This window comes from Oryzias latipes, chromosome 22, assembly GCF_002234675.1.
Source record: "Oryzias latipes chromosome 22, ASM223467v1".
NCBI lineage: Eukaryota > Metazoa > Chordata > Actinopteri > Beloniformes > Adrianichthyidae > Oryzias > Oryzias latipes.
Window position 1 is genome coordinate 28,061,203 of NC_019880.2, and position 19,075 is coordinate 28,080,277.

At 41.2% G+C, this 19,075-nt stretch overlaps 1 protein-coding gene across 2 annotated transcripts in view; it reads left to right on the forward strand.

Annotated features, from left to right (window-relative positions):
- The window catches only part of alk (ALK receptor tyrosine kinase), a 650,197-nt gene that overhangs the window by 565,427 nt on the left and 65,695 nt on the right, over positions 1 to 19,075 (forward strand). For both annotated transcript variants that reach the window (XM_023951461.1, XM_023951462.1), the window contains exons 13-16: positions 1,620 to 1,767; positions 4,198 to 4,308; positions 4,949 to 5,090; positions 5,604 to 5,771. In XM_023951461.1, coding sequence (XP_023807229.1) covers positions 1,620 to 1,767; positions 4,198 to 4,308; positions 4,949 to 5,090; positions 5,604 to 5,771 — 569 coding nt within the window. The remainder of the gene's footprint in view (positions 1 to 1,619; positions 1,768 to 4,197; positions 4,309 to 4,948; positions 5,091 to 5,603; positions 5,772 to 19,075) is intronic.

The following is a 19,075-nucleotide window of genomic DNA, read 5'->3' on the forward strand; positions in this document are numbered from 1 at the left end:
GACGCTTGTCCCAAAATGCTCCAGATGTGAGTGGGAGGAGCTACAGTCAAAAGTTTTCAGCCTCATTGCCACATGGAAGCATTGACTGAATATCTAATTTACAATGGATAGAGGACACAGTTTATGCTGAGAGATCAGGTTTATTTATTTGGAAGAGCTCTAATGGATCGGTAAACACGCCTCCATGTCTGGATTTATGAGATCATTCAGAGATTCTCCCAGTACTGTGATATTTACCTTGTACAGTTTGATGACTTGCTGTCCCAGTTTAGACCAAGAAGGCAAAAAGTGAAATTAAGAATTGTAATTTCTTAATGTGAATAAGATAAATATAATACAGGTTAGGAGAAAAATGGTCAGATTCTCCTCTATGTTTGATTTATACTTGACCCGGTGGTCAGACTGAGTGGTGCTTCTTCTTCTGCACTGCTGTCAAATACTGACAAACACACTCCTAAAGTGCCCTCTAGTGATTGTTAGTGGTAATAAAAAAAATTAAAAAGAGCCAATTTTTTATTGAAAAGTCACATGTACTTCACACTCTCATCCTTGGCCAAACTATAAAAAAAACTTCAACTTATGCTCAAAAAACTGTGACACACACATTCCAGTGCAACTGAGTTTTTCCAGGAATGTTTTTCTTTTAAACACCCACTTCTGTGACTGCAGTTTTCCAAGAGGAAACAGAAATATCAGATTTTTGCTACAAGGCGGAGGAGAGACTTCACTGAATCTAAACCCTCTCGCCGCCATCCCAGTGATGATGCTGTGAGGTTTAGAAATACCTAAACAATCAGCTGCAGTGTGTTGACTTTAAACGGTAGTACTCTGCGTTTAAAGCTGCAACCTTTAACTCAGATCAAAGTTGCTCCTGTGGGCACTTGTGAAAATATGAGACATTTAAAAATCTGGATTCCAAGCTCCAAACCTCCCACGTCAACGCAGACACAAACAGCTGCACAGTGCCAAGCTCAGCCAACAGCCATGAGCCGTTATTCAGCTACAACTGTGGGCACCCTGTGTCCTAAGTTTTAGAAAACACACTTTGTCTGCGCACAAACTCCCCAATTGGTCTTAGTGTGAGCCTGTTCAGCTGGCATGGTTTGTAAATGAAGCCGACAAAGATACAGAGATAAATACGTGCTCTAGAGCTCCCAAAACTCATTAAACAAAAAGCTGAGGTAGCTGCTACTGAGCATCTTCCATCTCCCCGACAAGCTCCTCAACCTGGAAGCAGAATAACCCAAAAAACAGTCAAGTTCTTCTCTTTTTTTTGGCAAGAAAAGTGGAGCATATTTAAATTAGTGTCTTCACTCTAAAGGTTTGAGTTCTGTCTCAAAACAAAGGGCCAAGTTAGGTCAGAGACTTTTATTGCAAACACCTGGGGTGAGAACCTGTTTCTGCATTTCCAACTGAAATTGGTTTATTGTAATCCTGGAGCAAGGGGGGTGGGGGAGCCACCTCTGCTCCCAGAATACTTCTTTCCATCAAATGTAAAAGCAGTTTTACTTTTCATCTTCAAAGATGTCTTAAGAATTAAATGACGTGACCACATCATTAAAAACGCCTGAGCTCTTTCATAACATCTATGAACTTGTTTGCACTTTGGAAATCTCCAGGATCACCGCGTACGGTGCAGCTGGCGGGCGGAGCGTGGTGGCCATGAGCAGGTCACATGGTGTCTACATCACAGGAGACTTCCTGCTGAGGAAAGGCGAGCTGCTCCTCATCCTGGTGGGACAGAAAGGAGAAGATGCCTGCCCCAATGTGAGTCCCTGTACTTCACTGCTCCTCAGTGAAACACTTTTATCAGAAGTAGGTTAAAAAATAGTTGAAGGGGAGAGTTCCAAAATAGATGCAATTTCCTAATATGTTCAAAAAGCGTAATGGGCATTTTCATCTATTCAACATCTTTTCAAAGTAAAGTATTATTTTATTATTTTACATTCACACATAGTGAACGATTTTGCTGTAAAATGGGAACTTGGATCTATGACTTAAAAGGCAGATCCTGGATCATCTCCAAAAAGGTTTGTTCAAAGCAATATCCGTTCAAACATTTTATAAATGGGTAAATGGTTTGACCCTGCAGTTTACTGTGAACTCACTTAGAGACTCGTGTTTTCACAGTGAGGAAAAATTAATTCAAAAATATGCTGCTTATCATCTTTAGCATCACCTTGAAAACAAATGTTTGTCAATGGAACCACTATTCATTTAGCATCAGAGGGCCATAATAGCTGGGTACTGTAGTCCATCACATGCTTCAGTACATATCTCCCTTTTCAAAGGTGGTCCAACTGTACAAACAACTTAGGACAAGTAATTTTTTCTTCATGTCCCATGAGGAAATGTAAAGAAAAAAATCATGTAAAAGAAGTTAAATAACTTTTAAAGTGACATTTTGTTTTATCTAAGTTTCTGAACATTAGACTTACATACTGGTGTTAAAAATTAAATATAAAAAACGTACAATTCTTTTAATTAGAGTTGTTTTATAGGATGACAAATTATTTTTTTAACTTGAAGTTTATTTGGTTGAAAGGATTTTGTTTTCTATTAATTACTATAATGTAAAAATTGAATTCAAAAAGCTTTTTTTAAATATTCATCCTTATTGTTTTTTTTCCTGTAAATTTTCTTTGTTTTGTATGCTTCTACGTTATGTTGGTATCTCATTGTCAGGTTTAAGAGTGTAAATCTTAAAATCTTAATGCAGACATTATTGAGCCAAAAGTATTTTTTATGTTTTATGGTTTTGCTCACAGCTGATGGAGTTAGAAAGAGTGATGATGAAAAAACAAAAAAAACATCCGAAACTTGAAGCTTCTCTGTTTTTCCTTGGATTCACTTTAATATTATGCCAGAGCTCCATCAAAAAAGCCATTAAAGTTGTTTAGCTTCTCTGGTTCTCAAACAGCGACTACTTGGCTCCTTTTCACAGCCTTTATTTGTGGGTGGCCTCTTTCACAAGTTCTTGCTGTTGAGCTGTTGCTGCTCTCTGTCTTATTCCCACTTGGCTGCTTTGTGCTGTTGTTTTCCAGGGATGCACCATGTGTAGCTCAGCAAGCAGGGGTCTTGACTGCTGTCATCTAGTTATTCTTTTTCATCACAGCACGTGCTGGTAACCTCTGAACAGACGGCGGAAAAGGGAAACGGAAGCCATTTCTGTTTCTTTCTTATTTCCCCACAGCTCTGACAAAGAGCCAAAACCTCATGTCTGGGTTCCCCTTTGGGGACACGAATGATCACACCTCCATATCCTACAAATACATAAGAGGCTCCTGCCTCTGATAACTTGCTCTTTTTTTTCTCACACACAAAGTAAACCTAATATAGTTAGAAAAAGCAGGTAAGGGGGAACAAATAGCGAGGAAGTCTCACCCAGAAAGAAAAGTTGAGCACACTGCCTTTTAGCCGTTCTACCTGTCATTCACACTTAGTAAAAGTCCCATCTCCCCTTGTGTCAAGACCTGTGAACTTGAGGTAGTTGAAGCGGGCAATAAGCCGCTGTGAAAGTGAATCTGAGTTTCAGATGCAGGAAACTTTGCCTCTTTGCTCTCAGAGTTAGACTGGCTCCAGGCTGTTCAGCATGGTAGCTCATACAAAACGGAAACATCAATTCCTGACATCTAAACTGGGGTAATGTCTCTGCAGCTGACATCGATCGCCAACAAAGTGTCCTGCGCCACTACATAAAGGTGCCAAACCTCTGTGGAGCAGATGGAAACAATGAAAGGCTGACCTGCAGACTGCCTTTATGGAATTCTGCAGGAAAGTCTTTGCCAAAAGTTTTCTTTGTGCTACTTAAGATGAAACCCGCTGTTTCTTGCCTCATCCAGCCTGCAGCAAAGTTGACAAACACAACCTCTGCTTTTGGCGAGTTTAAGAACATAAAAGAGTGTAAAACAACAAAGACAAGTCTGTGAAAATGAAGATTTTTCCAGCAGCTGTGGGATTAATTCACAATGGAGAGGATTAGCTCTGAGCTCGGCGAAATCTAAAATCTCTCCGGAGTTGTTGTGCATCAGTAACACTTTGCCTTTCATTTCAGCTCCTATACGAAAGTAAATACATGCTTTGAATTTACTATCTGCTCTGGATGCTGCTAAACCCCTCAGAGTTAGAGATCAACAGTCGCTTTTTGAATCCAGCCGACAAACTCTTCAGTGAATCAACATTTTTCCCCCTTTGCAGGCCAACACCATACTAAACAAGATCTGCCAGGAGCAGAGCAGCTCCATGGTGGACAAGAGTCAAGTGAAGGGAGGGGGAGGAGGAGGTGGTGGGGCTACATACGTGTTCAAGGTAAAACGAAGAAATGATGTAAATGAAAAAGACGCCTCTCTTTATGTTTATTCATGCTGTGAGCGGTATTCCAAACTTTGATCCAAAGTACATTTAACATAAAAATTGTCCCTATTTGTTGTCATTTATATTTTGTTGTTTTTGAAATTTGCTATCAGGTCACAGCGAATCTTTGACTGACATGTGACTCACACATCTTGATATCTTGTCTTTTTTTCTTAGTAAGACTAAATGGCCTAAACTTTACTGATATCTGTTTATCAATGAACATAATAAAAATAAACTGTTGTAACCATTGACTGTCTATGAGAAGTGGACAGAGTGAGTGTGACATCATCCATAGAAACTGGTTTACTGCCAGCTCCAACCTAATGAAGTCAATTCAGTTGCCTGTTTTTTGTGATACAAACGGTGCCATAATAGAACCAGACAACACCAGTAAGCAGTGATTGGTCTGAGTTGTTCTTTGTCAACCATTGATTGTGTAATTGAGTGGATCGCATGCGATGTCACCCATAGAAAATGCCATGTAAGAAGTGTTAGATATAATCTGCCACAAGTCCATAAACAGAGTCCAGACTTCGTTGGACATGATCAACTGAAGAGGCTCAGAATTGACCTGTTACCCCTGCTGCCACAGGTGGACAGAGAAGTGTACATCCCCCTCATTATCGCTGCTGGCGGAGGAGGCAGAGGCTACAACAGCCAGTCAGAGACCCAGCTGGAGCAGATGGATTATGACCCCAACCAACTGGGGCGCAATGGGAAGTCCCACTCTGCAGGTGCGCCGCACAGCAGCTTTGAAGAAGTGTGTTTGTGTCTCTGAAATCTGTCTGAGAAAAAACAGCAGTGGATTGTGTGCTAAAAGTCTGTGTGTGTCCCTAGCACATCGTACAACAGAGAGAAGGAGCCTGCTAATTAAGTATGATGATGGTGAATATGTGTTCAGTGAACTCCTACCTTAACAGTATAGGATTTCATCAAAGGGTTTCTAAAAATAATTCTAATAAGAACTTACATTTTTTGTCAATTCATTGGTGTAGTGGGCTTTACAGGGTTAAAAGATTGAAAGTTTATTATAATAAACAAAAGCCTTTGCGAGTCATTGTGGAGTCCTCCTAATTATTTATAATGTTTGATCTGACGTTAGCAGATCTCTTGTTTAGGGTCTCATTTCTTGTATTGAACTCAATGAGGAGCTGATGTGAGCATCTATATTCATTTGTCTGTAGACACTGATGGACTTTCTCTTGGACTACCTGGCATGACTTTTAATGTGCAGCATGTGTTGACAGGTGGTGGCGGAGGCTGGAATGACAGTGCTCCTGTCAGCCAAGGAGGCAGACCACTGGTGCTGGGGGGCCAGGGAGGGCAGGCCTGTCAAAAGTTCTGGCAGACCCGAGGTGGCTTTGGAGGCGGTGGGGGTGGATGTCTGTCGGGCGGAGGTGGCGGAGGCTACAGAGGTAAGTCTGAGAGGATCTTCCAGCTCAAGAAAAAAGTTTTAAAAATATGTTATTGAGGTCATAAGTTTAAAACAGGATTTTATTTCCTGATTCAGTCTTCATTACTGTGAGTGGCTCAGTCTCTCTGATCGATAAAGATAAAATTTTCCAAAACATCAAAGTGTTTAGTTTTTCTTTCTTTTTTCCTTTTTTTGCAGTTACTCTGGAGTATCCAGCAGGATTTTGTTGAGATCAAATAGTGAAAGCTCTGTATATTAGGTGACATTTGCAATAGGAAAAGCAAAAATCAGTATTTCTTTTTTAAATTAACACACAGAAATCCATGTTGGCATCAATGTAACAGAAAAAACATCAGAAATGTGTATTATGGGTCACTTCTTTGTGGTACCCGAGATAATTTTAAGGAAAAATGGGTCTGGGTGCAAATGGAACTATTTCAAGATGTGATACATTTACTCTCAGTATGCGTTGTGTTAAAAAAATAAAACAGATAGAGGCGTCACGAAGCAGCATTCATTTCAGAGAGCGATCCCTTTAGGAAAAAAACGAACCGATCATTTCAGTAGCCACTTTGTCAGGTGAGGCATTGTTTATTATCTCCGACAAGGAGCTCAAACTCACAACCATGATTTTTAGGTGACCGCCTCTTCCTACCTAGCTACCACAAACATCCCAGAGTAGGTTTGAACTTTTATTTTTGACTTTATTGTGCAGATTTTATAGTCACATACGCCCTTACATGTGGTGAATTTAGGGACTGGATGGAATTTCCAGGCTGCACGGTGGGGCAGTGGTTAGCGCTCTTGCCTCACAGCAAGAAGACCTCTGGTTCAAGTCCCGGCTAGGGGACATGAAAAACACAACATCAATGGGGGACCTTTCTGTGTGGAGTTTGCATGTTCTCCCCGTGCATGCGTGGGTTTTCTCCGGGATCTCCAGCTTCCTCCCACCGTCCAAAAACATGTTTCATAGGTTAATTGGTAACTCTAAATTGTCCATAGGTGTGAGTGTGAGAGTGTATGGATGTGTGATTGAGGATATTCTACCCTGCGTCAGACTGGCGACCTGGGGGGTATTCCAGGAAGCATGTTTAAACTAGCCTGACTTTATCCCTGAATTCTGGCTGAAATCCGCCTGAACTTGCTTACTCTGGGTATGTCGGTTCCAAAAGACCGGATATGAGTTAGCATAATTATGCTCAACTTGGTAAATGGTAAATGGCGTATACTTATATAGCGCCTTTCTTCCTACAAGGACAAAGCGCTTCACAGTCACAGACCCATTCACCCAGTCACACACACATTCACTCACACATTCAGACACTGATGGCGGCTCCGCTGCCAAACACAGGCGCCTGCCTACCACCAGAGGAAAGGTGGGGTTCTATGAGGTGCCGTGTAGGACATTATTCAGAATTAGCATTCATAAACACGTATGAAATCTCTCACACACACTAGTGAAATGCTTGTATACATACAACTGAAAATATATTCATTCACATACACGTGTGAAATCTCTCACACACACAACTGAAAATGCTCTCACAAACACAACTGAAAATGCTCTCACACACACAACTGAAAATGCTCTCACACACACAACTGAAAATGCTCTCACACACACAACTGTAAATGCTCTCACACACACAACTGAAAATGCTCTCACACACACAACTGAAAATGCTCTCACACACACAACTGAAAATGCTGTCACAAACACAACTGAAAATTTCGAGAGAAATGGGAGGCATTTCAGTAGAAACGGAAGTTGGCTGATTATCACGAGATTTAACGGCAGTCAAAAGCGTTGCTATGGTGATGCGTATCGGCAGCCTGCACTAGAAATTTCCCAGAAGTCTCTACGAAAAACCAGTGTGGATCGATGTAGAGGGCTGCATTGGGATTGGGTCCCGCCGGGTCCGCGGGACCCAACCAAAATCTCGCGTGATTGGGCGGTTTGAATTGTGCTGCGGGCGGGAGCGGGCGGCAGAAAAAAAAACCTGCGGGAATCATCATTAATCATGAATGTATATTAGCGGACCACGTTAGGCTGTGCGGCTGTTGGAGTCTTATGTACTGAAACTCCGTGAAAGCACCAGTTAGAGACGCCTAATGGCCACTGTCATCTAACCTGTTGTTGGGGGTGTGCAACGCCCCGCTCCGCCTCTTAGAAATTGTGTTCTTTAAAGACTGACACCGCTGCCGCGTGTGGGCGGAGCTACCAGCTAGAGGTTATGGTCTGATCGCTGTATGGAGCGATGTGTGCATCAATGCATGGTAGCAGTGGCGGTTTTTGATATGGGCGATGTGGGCGGTCGCCCAGGGCGGCACGTCATAGGGGGCGGCATTTGCCGTGCCTGATGCGTTACACATAATGTGCTACATACTGAATTCAAAGAGGAAGCTTGGAGCTTTTAATTTGAAATTGCTTCAGCAGCCGACACTTATTGCTTTTCCTGTGACACATCAGACTATTAAGAATGTCTTCCTCCTATTTCCTCTTCACACTTATGGTGCAAAAAAAAAAAAAGAATACCTCAGAGTGAAACAACGTAAAACAGGCACATGAAAAGGAATTAGGCAGAACAAACATCCATGCTCAACCCAATTTCGAAAAAAGCAGGCAATGGAGATTATTTCCCACAATTCTTTGCTCCGACACAGCAGACCCGATGCGCACGTGACCACCGCCCTCTGCTACAAGACGCTTGCTGCCACACCTCTTTGCGGTAGTCTTTGGAACATAATGGAACATAAGTCAAAAAACTCGAGAGGGGAGCGCAACTCGCCGGTGGCTGGCATAATCACACTAACAGGTGATTGGGAGTCTTTTTCTATCTGACAATCAACTCTGGACCGCAGCTGCGCGCTGTCGTCATAGAGACGGAGCCGCGTGTGTCAGAGGGAAGGGGAGGGGGAGGGGGGATGAGCGCAGACCATTTTTTATGGATTGAGTTTTTTTGGAGGATTTCTACTGTTGGTGTTGCACAAATTTAGGGAAATGCCAAATATTTTTGGAGTAATCCCACTGATGAGTTCTAAGATTTAGTCTTTAATGTTTTATAAGACATAAACATATTAATCACAATAAGTTTTGTTTTTAGATCTAACCCCTCTGATATGTTTCACAAAGACACACACAGGACGTCACACATTAAGAAATTATTGCTAAAAATGAAGCAGGAGTCCAGCTCTAAAAAAAAAATGCTCTAAAAAATGATGAAAGAGCAAAAAAATGGAATTATTTGATATGTAATTTCTTATTAATATTTCCAGGCTTTCTTTGTTTTTTGTCCTGCAGCATGTTCATATTTGTATAATTTTGACAGAATATATTTAAATGGAGAACAAAATATTACAAGTTATTTAAGGTTTAACTTGAGTTATTCTGGATTAATGTTCCTGTTTTTAATTCATATTTATGTTCAAAAAGTTCAGTGTAAAAGGTTTAAAAGTTTAGCTTTAGTGTGCAGTTCAGTAAATCTTTATCTTCTTCGGCTCAAAACCTTAAGCGTGTTTTTAACTTAGGCCCCTGTGTGACTGAGTTTGACCCCCCTGTAATACGAGTCTAGAAAATTCATGAATTTTTTGAGTAAAATGGCTAAATAGAAGATAGGGAACACAACAGGATGTTGTAAAATTTTGTATGTGTGCGCGGGGGGGGGGGGGGGGGGGGGGGGGGGGGGGGGCGCTGGTGGGGTTACTCGCCCAGGGAGTAAGTAAGTTAGTGTAGAACCGCCACTGCATGGTAGACACTGAGAATGTGGAGAGATCAGGTTTATTATTTTGAAGAGTTCTACTTGGTAATCATGTTTCCATGTTTGAGTTCATAAAATCATCCCAGAGAAAGTCTCTGCTTCAACTCCTGCAGTGAAAGCTGCGTCTGAATCTGATGCCCGTGTTTTCATCTCTCTGACAGAGTTTGAAGCCAAAGCCCCTCCTCCGCCTCTCTACCAGCTTCTCCTCTCTACCTGTTCACCTGTTCACATCCTCTGCAGCTGAGAGTTGTTTTTCCCCGCGCTCCCCGTGTATTCTACAGAGAGCACGCACGATAGTTGGGGCAGCAGAAGGATGAAAGAGCGTCAATCTATCTGGCAACACTGCGCTGGATAAGGAAAAAGCAGAGGTTTCCTGGCAGGGACATGATGTCAATGGATGAAGCAGAGAAGAACCACAAACGAGCTTCATCGTTTGACACGCATGGTGTTCAGATCTGCGTGCCGATGCCCAACTGAGGCGCAAAACAGCAAAAACTGGAAAAGGCTGAAGCTAAAAAAAATTATTTTTGCGTCAGGAAAAAATTAATTCATAGATTTTCAGCTCTGTTGAACCATTACAATGTTTTTTTTTACTTTGACCTGCATCTTTACCAGCTGGTTCAGCGCGTTTCAGGCCGTCTGTCTGCGCGCGGACACACGCACACTTTTAACCGAACAGGATTTGTGAAAATATATTGAATAATTAAGTTGCACATTACACAAAGGAGGAATGCATGAAAAGATGAGGCTGGAGGAGGGACATGAATATCTTTAATAATATCAATACCAATACCTGTTTTTTTTCCTGCGGGGCGGGGGACGATACAAAATGATCTCACGAAAAACGGTTGAATTATTGCCATGAACAAGGACAGATTCATATTCAAAGCCATTTTTGGTAAGGTGTAAGAAAACTACAGAAAAAAATGCCTCTTCGCAAGAGCCCGTTAATCGTTCAGCGGCACAAAAACAAAAAATAAATATTGGTATGAACAAATAACTTGGGGGTTTATTTATGAACAAATACATTAAATCAACACCAAAGTGTTGTAGTGTTGTAATTTAATTATTTATAAATCAGCCACGTTTTCCATGATCAGAACACAGCAGTCTTTGTAAAATGTCCATATTTATTGTGTTTTTACTCTGACAAATAGGTGTCATTCTCTGCGTTAAATAGGAGTAGTTTGCCTCCAGACCAGGTGGTGGCGGTAATGCGCCAATTTGTTTTCGTGTCAAGCACCTTATGAACAACACCCGAAAGAAAAAGTAGTGAGCATGGGTGTCCAAATTGCTTTTAAAATTCAGAGAACTATATAGAAAACTATATAGTGCTGCACTATATAGGGTTTTTGTAGTTAGGGATTAGGGCAGGAATTCGGACACAGGTTCATTTCCACTGAAATGCCTTCCGTTGACCAACTTCGTTTCTAACAATAAAGTTTAAAAAAAACTGTCTCTACTGAAATGCCTTCCGTCGTTTCTATTGAAAATTTCAGTAGTATGTGTGTGAGTATTTTGGTAGTGTGTGTAAGAGAATTTTCAGTTGTGTGTGTGAGAGCATTTTCGATAGTGTGTGTGAGAGATTTCATATGTGTTTCTGAATGCTAATTCTGAATAATGTCCGACACGGCACCTCATAGGGTTCAGTGTCTTGCCCAAGGACACTTCGACTCATGGGCGTGCAAGGTGGGAATTGAACCTGCAATCTTACGATCATGGGTCGACCGCCCTACCGCTGCACCACGGCCGCCACGGTAACCCTGGGTTAATGCACGTGCACAGCAGGTACATAAAGACATTCTCAATAGATCGCCGATATCCGGAGTCAACATGGAAACGCGTGGAGAAAAAAAGAAAGTGCTATACTTCAGTGAGACGGAGTCTGAGTTTAATGACGGCGTATGAAGATTATACGTCCATCAAAAAAGTAACACGGCTGCATCATCAGCAAAAGAAAGAGTTTCTGCTTGTATTAGAACAGACAAAGTAAACGCACAAGTTTCTGATCTTATTTCCATTTTCATGTGACACATATATATATATATATATATATATATATATATATATATATATATATATATATATATATATATATATATATATATATATATATATATATATATATATATATATATATATATATATATAACTTATCCAATTTTCAAGTAATATTATTTCCATCGTAATGAATTAAAATTCTTGAACTCTCATATGTCTAAGTTTGAGCCGGCAGATCCTCATTTTCATAACAATAAAAAGAACAATAAAGTGTGTACTTAGTGCAGTCATTCATTTAGGAATTTTCTGGCATTGTCAATATACCTGTCAACCGTAGTGGTGCTATATAAACTCATCATCCTCTCCCTCCCTCTCCCTCATGGTGCAGAGACTTGAGCAAAATAGGACAAAATAACTCGGCAAAACACAGTAAAATAGCTATACAACTGAACACATTTGGTCAAAAAGCCACACTTGAACCCAAATTCGTCCAGACAGGCAAAGGGAATGGTATCCCACAATCCCTTGCGGTGCCGATCTAACAGCAGCACCAAAGTTACACCTACTTAATTGAATTCATTTGAATGAAAGCAAAATAACTGTCTGAAAACTACGTGTTATTTTTAAGCTGACTTAACAAAAAAATGATTTATCTTAACTGAAGCAAATAATTAAGTTAGATCAAAGTAAAAAAGTTTCTCTTTCCAACATCCATATGTGGTCTTATCACCCTCTCACGGTGGAAAAAGTATTATCTGAGCTTCTTCATCCACTAAATCATCTTCAAATGGACACGCCATGCTGCTTCACCTCTCTGAAAACAAACTAACCTTCAACTAAACCTGCTCCAGACCAGGTTATGTTCAGAGCATGAGTTGCCATGGCAACTTGACATACACTGAAACATACCTCCATTTCTGGAACCGAAAGCTGAGGTTATCAACTTCCTTAGCCTCAAACTTACCGTGGGAGCTAGCATAACCTGCTTTCTGGAATACCCCCCTGTCCAGGTGTCCCCTGCCTTCGCCCACAAGTGGCTGGGATAGGCTCCAGTAGCCCCGTGACCCCGAAAGGGATAAAACGGAATAGAAAATGAATGAATGAATAGAATTTCCACACTTATGTGCTGTCATTGAGAGCTGCATTCAGGTCCACTGTTAATTTCTAGTTCTTGCTGACACTGCGTCAGCCAACACAAGCACACACTCACTTGTTGCTCCATGTCATTGTAACTGTAAGGGACTGAGACTCACAACTACAACACACTGATCTGGAAGAACACAATGATGCAAAACGTTGCACATATTTCATAATGCATGATGTTTCCTTTTTTAAAGTAATTATTTAATATTTATCACCAGCTTTAAACTTCACCCCTTCTTTGTGCATGGAAAAAAACATTCATAATTTAAATAAAGTTAATTTTTTAGAAAGTTCAAGTTGTAAATAATTGACCATAGAATTAAACATCAGGGCTTAAATGGAAAGTCGATGCTTTTAAGAAAAGTATGTGTTCATAAAAAGATCAGAAGTGTCTTCTGTTAAAAAACATTACACTTTTTCAATGTTAAAAACCTGACTGTGAGGTATCCTGCAGAAGAAGAGGACAACAGAAAATGTATCAAAAAATGAAAGTTGAATTTTTCTCAAAAAAATGTAAATAATTTAAAAACAGGGCCATTAAAGGGGTCAACAGAAACATTATTAACTCAGGCAACAAACCTAACTTTAACTTCTCCTACTGAACAGACCGAGTAACAGAAACAAACTGAAACAACGGGGGGAACATATATAGTGGCTGAAATGACCACCTGAGAAACATGGGGGGGACACTAACAACATTTAACAAAGATTATAGACAAGACTACATACAAAACTTGGTGTCTTAGTGGAAAAGAAAAAAAAACAAAAAAAAGTTGTACAAACTTAGAACAAAACGAATAATAACAAAAGCAAATAAACATTAAATAAATCCATGGTTTCTCCCCTTGGAGGCTGCTGTGGATGGCACCTGCCCAATTGCCTGACTGGAGCATTTAAAGGGGTAGCAGGGGTCTCAAACTCAATTTACCTGAGGGCCACTGAAGGCAGGGTCTAGCTGAGGGGGGTCCGCAACTTCAACGCACACACACGCAACTTGTCTGAGAGCTAATAAATTTGTATGGAACATATACTATACTAAACTATTAACTATACTCTATCAGTAACTGTTTTCTGTACAAAATGTAATTATAAAACTTTCATTCAAATAAAATAGGTAAATAAAAAAATGAATAAGTGAATAAATCAGTAATACATTTCTGTTTAATTAGTCTTCTATATCTGCTATTTTCTAATTTAAACATCCTTATTAACACAGTTCAGTTAACACTGTTGAATTATAACTATTAAACACTAAAGAAGACTTAAATTCTACAGTTCTGTAAATCCATCAATGGTTCTTCTGAACACGGCTTCTCTTGTCTTCTTCTCACTGATGGACACTTGGCAGCACTTCCTCCCAAACAGCTGAGAGCCTCAGTGTGGATGAAGATGATTGTCAGGAAATCTGGACTGGACTCGGACTTATTGAAATCATAGAGGATGTGCTCCCAATTTTGAGTTGGTGTTTAATTTAAACTCTTTAAACCACAAATCAGTTAAGGAGAAACAAAATTCAGAAACCATTTTTGGATTTTCTTTCTTATGACTTTTTGCACATTTAAACTCTGGTCACAAGTTATTGCAGAGCAGCCGGTCAGCCACTCCTATATTTTTCTACTGAATTCAAACTGGTTCATAAACTAACAGGCGCTGTTCACTGGAGATCAGAACAATCGTTACTGATACCTGAGATCAGAGAAGTTTAAAAATGGATGGAAATGTATGTTGGTGACACCAAATATGTGCAGCCAAGATGCACAATCAGCGTGTTTGAGATCACCCAGGTGGACGAAACGCTGCGCAGATCACCTGATGTGTGACTTATGTTTTGCCCCAGCATTACCTGTCAATCATCAAAAAAAATCACCAGAAAGGGGGGGGAGCAAGGCCCCAACCTACACCAACGCAGCTGGAAATTTAGTACTCTGCTGACTGAAAGCCACCAAATGACTACAAAACATTGCATTATGGGAAATGTGTCCTAACGGTTTTTGTAGTTGAGTGATCAATTAAAACAATTTCAAATACCTATTGATTAAATAAAAGCTACATACATCACAAAACATTAAAATCAATATAAAAGATATAATAAACTGTTCTCCTTCAGTCTCGCTGCAGCTTCACCTTCATCTCCCCCCCCCCCGGCCTGGTCTAGCTAAGATCCAAGCCAGGCGCTGGTTCGTCTAAAACACGAACTCTCCGCAGCAATCCACCTCCTGCGGGAGCGGTGGGCTGGAGTAACAGCCTGCACGAGAAGCATTTGGTCAGGGTTGATACGCTGCCGCGCCAAACCGTAACCATAACCTTAACCCTCCTTCGGGTCTGTGCGGCCCAGAGAAATGTTCAGCACGGACTGCATGTATTTAGAAAATTACGAGCGAATAGATACGTTCTAAAAAGGAAAGGAAAGAACTCCTTAATGTGGTCCAAGGAAGGGGGCTGTCAGGTTTCCTGTCTTAAATGTTTCCCTGCTTTCAAGCCCGGTTAATGTCACGCTCCCAAGAGTCATTTACCCCACTGTGATTGGTTGCTTTGTCAGCTTCACGCACAACACTGAAAAAGTCTCGTTCACACAAACTGGGGGGACGCATTAACATTAAACTTTCATACTAAGGCGGGGGCCGCAAAATATTATCTTGGGGGCCACAAATAGCCCGTGGGCCGCAAGTTTGAGACCCCTTATTTAAAGGGTGTCATGACTTGACTTCCTCTTTTGGCCTCACAGCACAGTTCCAGGAGCAGAACCACAACCAGCAGCGCCGTCAGCACTGGCAACTAGTGATGGGTAGATGAGCCTCGTGAATCGTTTCAGCACATTGTCCAAACTGTATTGATTTAACCCTTGTGCTATCTTAGATGACCCCGCCCTTACATTGACGTGTTCTCCCTACCATGACAAAGGTGGATAAAGGGGGAAAGATTTCATGTAATCCATGGACACCAGTTAAGAAAAAAAAAAAGAAAAGGTGCGCTGAAAAGGTTCAGCGCACTGTCTAGTGGGTCTAGATGACCCAACTCCCAACGGTAAGGTGCCTAGGATAGAACAAGGGTTACGTTTGACAGTTCTACAGAACAAATGCCACATTTAACCTCCAAAACACAAAAAGGTTCACTTCAAATAAGAGTCAGTTTCAAATGGAATTATATTTTGCTCGATCAAGTGGAAACCAAGAGGAACAGGAGCAACAAACAGCCAAAAACACTATTGAAACTATCAAATAATTCCATGAACCTCATTAAAACACCACATTCAACACCTTAAGTGAAGATTCATTAAAAGAAAACACAGGTGGGCGAGGAAAATGGGGGCCCACAAGCGCGAAAATCATTCAACAGCTGGAAGCAGGGCGCGCATCAAACATTTGTTTTTTCCCTACTCTGTTAAACTCACGACTGGACTGATTTAGCACCCAAGTGACAGTAATGTAACCGAGAAGATCCTGTAATTTTTCAAAATAAAATATCTTTCAAAATAAAAGATAGCTTAGAGACTTATAATAAAACTAACTAAAACCCTTCAAATTGACGCGAAAACTGCCCAAATCAGATTTTCTCCGCAAAATCAAAATCAAACCCACCCAGTTGGGTGGAAAACCGCATATTCTGGCAACACTGCTGGTTGACATGCTTTTTGTGTCGTTGTGTCATCTGTGACACACCGACACAGTGGCTGTATTGGTCACGTGAGTTCTCCTGAAGTTACGCGCACCGACAAGCTTGGGTCCTCTACCAGAGGCCTGGGAGCTTGAGGGTCCTGCGCAGTATCTTAGCTGTTCCTAGCACTGCGCTTTTCTGGACTGAGAGGTCTGAGGTCTTTCCAGGTATCTGTTGTAGCCACTCCTCCAGCTTGGGGGTTACTGCCCCGAGTGCTCCAATTACCACAGGCACCACTGTCACCTTCACTTTCCAGGCTTTCTCCAGTTCTTCTCTGAGTCCCTGGTATTTCTCCAGTTTCTCATGTTCCTTCTTCCTGATGTTCCAATCGCTTGGTACTGCCACATCCACCACAACGGCTTTCCTCTGTTCTTTATCCACCACTACAATGTCTGGTTGGTTCTCCATTACCATCCTATCAGTCTGGATCTGGAAGTCCCACAGGATCTTTGCCCTCTCATTCTCTACCACCTTCAGAGGTGTTTCCCATTTTGATCTTGGGGTTTCCAGTTCATATTCTGCACACATGTTCCTGTATATTCTTCCAGCCACTTGATTGTGGCGCTCCATGTATGCTTTATCTGCCAGCATCTTACATCCTGCAGTTATGTGCTGGATTGTTTCAGGCGCCTCTTTGCACAGCCTACACCTTGGGTCTTGTCTGGTGTGGTAGATTTACACCTTGGGTCTTGTCTGGTGTGGTAGATCTGAGCCTCTATGGCTCTGGTCCTCAGGGCTTCTTCCTTCCTGGTTGAGCAGGTTGGTGGGCCGTGACTTGCAGTCTTGAGCGATTGTTCTGTCAACCAGGAGTTGGTGTTTGGCACCTATGGAATATCTACCAATGCCTGTGTGTTGCTCATGAATTCATCCATGTGCCTGTTTATCTTGGTTGCAATGACCCCTGAAATGAGCTTCCATGTTGTGGAGAGACAGGTTATTGGCCGGAAGTTGGATAGTACTGCACCCTTTGATGGCTTGTTCCTGGCAGTTAGGCAACTGGCGCTGAACGCTCACAGCTTTCTGAAGATTAGGAATAAGGAAAGCACCACACTCCTGTTAGCGGAGTGTGGTGCGGTAGAGTGAGCTTCACTCTAGTTCAGGGGTGGCAAACAAGTTTGACACCAAGAGCCGAATTTTTTCACTGTGAGAGACAAAGAGCCACACCACACACTGACCTGCCAAGACGCACACAAACACGCAATTAAAGCCGTATTATTTTCCATAACACACTCCTCTCCCTACAACACAACAGCAAGTATTGTACTTGTGTTTATTTCAAGGAAAGTGAAATAAATACACACATCAAATGCAGCTTAGCCAGAGTTAACACAGCGACTACCCAGGAGGTCAGATACCCCCTCTACACACACACACACACTCTCTCTCTCTCTATCTATCTCAGTCTTTTCTCTGCCTCTTTCTGACACACACAACTACTTAGTGACGTGCAGTTAGGTTGATGCTGGTGAGGCACCGACTCCTCTGAAGTCAGAAAAAAACTGAATATTTCACCATTCATCCAACAGTATTTAACTGGAAATTCTTTGTATCTCAATATTCCTCTTTCAATGATACTTGCACCAAAAAATACACAAACATCTGGACAGAGCATCTTTCTGGTGTCTAAGTAATTCATATTCACAATAAACACATTAAATAAATTACATTTCAGTTGTGTGCAACTTAAATTAATTTGTACCTTCATTCAAAAGAGATTTCAGCTCAATCATTTCTGGTTCTCTCGCTGCCTCATCAGTGACAAGTGGGGATCTCAGGCAGTCAGTCTCTGCATTAAAGGGTCGATGAGAAAAGTGATCTGCGGTCGTTTCTGTCCAGTTGCGAAAACAGCGTAACGTTCTGCGCTTTATTCATTTTGATTGCAGCCTTCTGCTGTGAGCTCCACAAAAAGGAAAGTGGAATGATGGCCGTTTTGAATGTGCACTTTGAAAAGCTTCAACTTGTTAATAACGGAGACAATTTGTGTCAGATCAGGAAAATCTTTTCATTTTATCCGGGATACGTTTTGTTCTATTCTGCCATGAACTATTTTACTGCTTCTAAGAGCTCATAATGATAAACATCGTGACGCCATTCTGTTCAGTAAAAAGTAAGAATCTTCCCATTCTTCCAGAAACGTCCTGTGTTTAACTTTATACTCTGAATTTCACCATTTTGACCATGAGGGTAACAGTCTGCATGCACATCAAATCTGTATCTATGTGTTCCGGCATTGGGCGTAACTAGGGGTGTGTATTGGCAAGAGTCTGGCGATACGATACGTATCCCGATATTTTACCGAAACATGTTTTCTTTCTGTTTTTTAAAATATGAATTTGAAACTCAACCTGAATTTTAATGTCTTCCACTGTCATAAAATGGTCAAATTCGGTTTAATGATCACAATGTTAAGCACTGCTTTTCAGAGCAGAAATGCCGCTCAGTCCTTAGAAACTGTTCAAAAAAATCACGACACATGGAATTGTGTTTCTAATTTGTGCCCCGACAAATAAAGGCTGATCATTTACGTGCAGCCAGGATGCAGATTGCAGCGTTTCCCACATGGTTTGTCCTGGATTTTGTCTCCATTAAAAGGCTAATGTTGTTAGCCCGTGTTGTTGGCCTATCCTAACACTGGGTTGTTCTTCAGTTCTGTTCTTCTTCCACAAAAAAAGCACTGACCACAAGGATTAAATATAAAATGATGAGCGAACAGGCACTTCATAATATTCATAAAATTAATAAAAGCACG